This window comes from Atta colombica, unplaced genomic scaffold, assembly GCF_001594045.1.
Source record: "Atta colombica isolate Treedump-2 unplaced genomic scaffold, Acol1.0 scaffold65, whole genome shotgun sequence".
Taxonomy (NCBI): Eukaryota; Metazoa; Arthropoda; class Insecta; order Hymenoptera; family Formicidae; genus Atta; species Atta colombica.
In genome coordinates, this window is record NW_017259556.1 from 773,612 (window position 1) to 779,674 (window position 6,063).

The window sequence follows — 6,063 nt, forward strand, 5'->3', positions numbered from 1 at the left end:
GAAAATTCATCATATTCTTTGAAAAAATACTCTGTAGACTTTAAAAAACAACATATGATTTTAGTCATTAACAAGAGAAGCAAACATAAGATAAAATATTTTTCTTCAAATTTTGATTTAATCGATATTAATAATTGGACAATTATGTCAATTAATTGATTATCATTATAAGTAATATATTTTTTTGCGTTGGGGTTTAAAGCGCGTGAGCATCCATAATGAACTACTCAGCCATATGCTTATATAGCGATAAAGATCGGAAATGATTTCTATGACAGTTATATTAAATATTAATTCTTCATTTCCTGTGTCATATGAGGTCGTCACAAATGCTGGTAATGCTCAGAACAAGAGAAGAGATTGGTGGAGAGTATATAAAAGTATTAACGAATAAAAATTGAATGAACACAAAAAAAAGGTTGATAACCCAAGAAGGAAAAAACTATTGATAGTAGTATATAAGAAGAGTAATGTCTCTGCTGGATAGATAAAAATGGCCATCTTCCAATTATGTTGCATCAAATGGATGCAGGACCTGAGGACTCACTTTATAACACTCCCACTCATGAGTTTCTCATAAATCAGTGACAGTTGTTTCAGTTTTCCGGAACCGAGTTTTGGTTAGTCTTTTAATCAATATATCCGCCAATTGTATTTCAATTATACAATACTGTATCCACTTTCTCAGTTTCTGCAGCCTTTCGTACAAATCAATAATCCTTGTCAATGTGTTTTGTACGTTGGTGATAACCAGGATTTTTTGTTAAGGAAATGCTTGATTATTACAATTTAATAATATTGGCTTTATTTCTTTTTCTATACATTGCAAATTTGCCAATAATTTATGTAGCCACATTAGTTTTTATGCTTTGATAGGTGTCACAAGTTCTGTCTCTGCTGTTGACAGAGAGAGATTGTCTTTTGTAATCTTGATGATCAACTTATTGATCCACCTTGTAGAATTACGATATATTCACTAGTTGAATCCACTCCGTCTCTCGTCTTCGTCTCTGGTGAAGTCTGCATCACTATAATTTCTTGCTATCCATTTGTTTACTGTAAATTATACCTTCTGCTACTGTTTTCTTTAAATATCTTAAGATCCTCTTAGCCACTCTCCAATGTTGAAATTCTTGATTTTGAAGATATCGACTTAGTACATTTATTCCAAAAGTAATGTCAAAACGCGTTACGTTAGCTGCAAACAGTAGCGATCCTATTAATGATGCACATGGAATTCTATCCATTTCTTCTTTTTCAACCTGAATATTTGGATTCATTTCTTTCGACAGACGAGTGTATGAATCAACAGGTAACCATGCCTTTATCTTCTTTCATATTAAATCGTTCAATTAGCTGTTGTGTATAACTTGCTTGATAAATCTTTAATCAACTTTTATCGTGATCTCGTTCAATTTCCATTCCAATGAAACACTTTGGTTCGCTTATCTTAATGTCGAATATTTTACCAATTTGATCAAGAAATATTCTTAATGTATTCTTGGACTTATAGAAAACTAGTCGTCATCGACATACAGCGCTAAATATATTTTATCCACACTATATGAATCAACATAAATACAATCATCTGCATCTGACTTTTATAAGTTGAATTCAGTCAGTACATTATTTAACCATTCGTTCCAGCAATGAGGATTCTATTTTAATCTATATAAGGATTTCTGTAACTTGACGACGTTCTTTTGCCATGGTTCCTCAGATAATTCCATTCAGATTTTTTTCTTTTAATTCACCATACCGGAATGCAGTCTTTACGAATTGCAGTATCTCCATTTCTTTTGCAATTGTCATTACTAATAGAATTCGAATGTTATCGTAGCAAACAATCGATGCGTACGTATCCAGATAGTCAATACCAAATAGTCAATATATTTTTGACAGAAATCACGATCTACTAAAACTTAGCTTTATATCTGTATGATTCTCCAAGCATCACCTTCTTTTTAAGATCCACTTGCAACTCATTGGCTTCTTATCTATAAGCTTTCCTTGCACTACCCAAATACTATGTTTCTGATGTGCAGCAATCTCTTCAGCAAGGATTCACATCTAGTTTAATTATAGGTTCGCTTGTGGATATCGCCTTTCCATCGATTTGGTTGCTTCAAGTTAGATCGATTGCGCAGATTTCGTTGAAATCTTGTTGTCTTTATCATTTTTGTCACTAGAGTGCTCTGAATATCTCTTTAACTCAAATTTCTTGCAATTTTCTTTCTTATGATCAAGTTTCTTGCAAAAATAGCACTTACTGCTAAATGCTACTGTTATATTGTTATATGTTATTGTTAATATGTTATATTTTTCTCTGTTCCTTTCTTGGTTGTCTTCTTATGATTTTTTCGTAGCAACTATCAAGGCTTCGACTTCTTCATTTTCTATCTTCATAATTTTTTTCAATAGAAATTAATTCTTCTTCTGTAGAGATTGACGCGTACCTTGATCAAAAAGTTCCCGGAATTATCACCAGGTGATGCTCTGAATCAGCTGATTTGAGTTCTGTTTTTTTGGTTAGGTTGTCACATCTATCATTGACATTCCCACCAAATTTTATCACCATAGCTTGACATTTAAAAGTTACGCCGTCTTGAGTACATCTATCTCTGCACGTATTTTCGATTTTTTAATCGAATCAGTTTTAAAAATGGAGTTGAATTTGCAACAACGAGTGAATTTTTAAGTAAGAACGAAACGAATACCATCCAACATCGAATTCACCTGATATGGCTCCCCCATTTTTTTCTGTTCGAGTCAAGAAACCATTACGGGAAATGTGTTTTAACAGCCGAAAAGAAGTAATGGAAAAATCAAAGACGGCTCTGATGGCTATACCGACAATAGAGTTCCAGAAATGTTTCGAGAGTTGGATCAAGCGCTGGCATAAGTGCGTTGCAGTGTCGATGGGGAATACTTTGAAAGGGACAATACTTTCACTTTTGATGAATAAAACTGTATTTTGAATTTTCTGAATGAATTCCGGGAACTTTTTGATCAAGATAGTATTCTCTCTTCCATTCCATGACAATACAAATTTTTGACAATGGCAGTCCATTGATAATTATCATTTGTAATCTTATCTGATACTACCTCGCCGGCTACTCGTAATTGATGAGCCAAATTTTTCGCTTCTGTAACATAATCAGACTTTTACGCCTCTTTAAAATTTAAGTTTAAAATTTAAAATTCTCTTTTGTAGCATCAAGCTGCGAACCTTTTCTTAAATAGATCACAAAGTATATGTCCTTAGAATTTTTGCACATACATGTTTAATTAATCTATCATCTAATTTTGCCGAAATGCAATACTTAGCTTCAGATTTCTTCTTTTTCCACTATTTCTGTACATCCTGGTCCTGTCTGTGAGTTCTTCTATTATTTCTTCCACGACGTCTATAATCTCTCGTTTTTCAAACAGAAACTGCCAACGAAGTTGTCTTTAGACAAGACTTCAATATGAACGAGATCTTTATCGGTCATTTTTAGCATTGTCCCTTTGCACCTTCTGCACTTTTGCAAATTTCGGTGATCCAAAATTTTTGACCTTCCTTATCATTACAACAAACGGACATGTTATCTTGTAACGCAATGGAAGCGTGGATCCATAACCTATTGATGTAATCTAAAAAGCACACAGATGTTTTTATGGAAATAATAAATGTTTAATTTTTATTGTATTACATGCAATGATGGGAAAATTTGTATTTCACACAGAGAGTGTATAAAAAGTAACGAACAACAAAATCAATGAACAAAAATTGAATAAATGAACATGAGCACAAAAAAATAGATTGATAATCCAAGAAGAAAAAAAAACTATTGATAGTAATACATACAAGGAGAGCGCTGTCTCTGCTGGATAGATAAAAATGACCGCCTTCTAATTGCGTTGCGTCAAATGGATGCGGGATCTGAGGACTCACATTCAAACTCAGCAATGTAAAAACCTAAAACTGAATTTCACGATAATCAGATTACTTTTTTGAAATTTAGGATTTTGATCCAGAATTAAGTTTAACAAAAACTATACAGTTTAAAAAACGAGGTCTTTTTTATGATTTTTTTTTTGTTAGAAAGCTCCCATTCTCAAAAGATACTAATTAATTTCAAGAAATCTAAATGATATAATAAAATATAATGCTAGCTTTTTTGAACTACGTCAAAAGTATATTAAAAGAGCGTTTATAAGCCAAATACAGATTCTTGTAAAAATTCTTTCTATCTTTTAATAAACGGCATAATTTGTATAAAAAAGGATGAGTACTAAGAAGAGAAAACTCAGAATCATCTAATCCTCATCGATTTCAATAAAATGTGATAAGGATATAGTATTTTCCTGAACGTTTATTAAAGGGTTTATAGAGCAGATATTTGAAGAAATGTATATGAATATGATAATAGTTTTTTTATTTACAGATTCGAGTTTAAATCTCATTAACAGTTAATTTGTTTCTTTATATAATAATGTTTTATGATAGAAATAAATGTTACTATAAAACATTAATTATTAATTAACAGATTAATTTACAGATTTTTATTATGGATTGCTACTTTTACAAATTTTAAGGTAAAAGTTTTGATAAAAACATAAAACATAAATTTTTTTAAGATGAACTCAAATATAAATTTTAATGAATTGCCGCTATTAAATTTAATATTGAAATATTTCAGAAACGCACGCGCGCGCGCGGTTGACCATCTACGCCCATAAATAGAGGTACATGATTATGTTTATCAGACTATAATCCTATCATGTTTTATTGAATTTCGAAGGCTTTTAAGCCTTTCTTTAAGTGTTTCTTTAAGTATTTTAATAAAAATAATCCAAACTTTTGCAGAAGTAATGTAAAAAAAATTGAATTGTTTGATATTTTTGTGTAAAGTGGCAATTGTTGTATAAAATGACAATAATAAATAAAAGAATTAAGAATTAATAGTGAATTGAAATATAATAATGTATTTTTTATCTTAACATTTTTGCTGATTTATTCATGATTTTTATTCAGAACAGTTTGTTATTCAAACAATCATTGTACAGCGGGTTTAATAGACTCACTATTTAATAGACTCATCAACTTTGGAGGGATGTAATTGAGTGGGTTCAATATATACTCTACGTTAGCTCTGAAGAATTAAAATATTATCTCTTGAATATGTTAATTTTTATATTTAAAAAATTTTAAGGGTTGAGTGTTTAAAATCTTTAAATGCTGAGATCCTTGTATTTATGGATTATTTTATGAGTAAATTAAATTTTGCACAACGGATCATTACATTCATTCGTATATATACACACACATGACATATACGAATTCATGATGAGAGCTCAAAGACGCATGTCAGACGGTTGGTATTTCGGACAGGGATGTCTGACTTGCTAATTTCCTGTTTTAGGAACCAAGTTCCTTTGCAGCGAGGTGATAGCGCTAATAAAGAGCGAAGTGGACGACATTTGCCTGCAAATCATAAACTTCGAGGATCTGAGCTCACAGCCACCGCCGCAGGCCGCGATCCCACCGCCGAGTCAGGCCAACAACAGACTCGCAACACGCTGTATGTTCCAATTTTATTCGTTCTACTTCAACTCGTCTCAATGCACGCGCGTGCTCAAATTTTCATACGAAAATTCACCGTAACATTCGCGACAGTAGACTTCGAAATTCGATAGCACGTCCGATATTTCATGAGAAGTTTCGCTGCACTCAATTGTTGTTAATAAATATAGTGGATAAACTTGAGAACGGTACAGATACAGAACTATATTAGAGTTTTATTGCGAGAAAAATTTTTAATGTATTTATGATTATAATTGCATGATAAAATAATAATTACATAATAAATAATCTTCATTTATTTAGAAGCTCCATTTTTATAGATATCACTACGTTGTTAATAATAATAATTATATTTATATTTATGTATCAACAAAAACATATATGTCTGTTTCCGAAAATGACTGTAACATTATATAAATTATAAAATTATTATTTTCGAGAACAACCATATATTCTTGATATATATAGAATTTTGGATATATATAAATATATAT

At 31.2% G+C, this 6,063-nt stretch overlaps 1 protein-coding gene across 8 annotated transcripts in view; it reads left to right on the plus strand.

The window, feature by feature from the left end:
* The window catches only part of LOC108692208 (potassium voltage-gated channel subfamily H member 6), a 219,153-nt gene that overhangs the window by 67,066 nt on the left and 146,024 nt on the right, over nt 1-6,063 (plus strand). For all 8 annotated transcript variants that reach the window (XM_018200375.1, XM_018200373.1, XM_018200374.1 and 5 more), the window contains one exon: nt 5,409-5,567. In XM_018200375.1, coding sequence (XP_018055864.1) covers nt 5,409-5,567 — 159 coding nt within the window. The remainder of the gene's footprint in view (nt 1-5,408; nt 5,568-6,063) is intronic.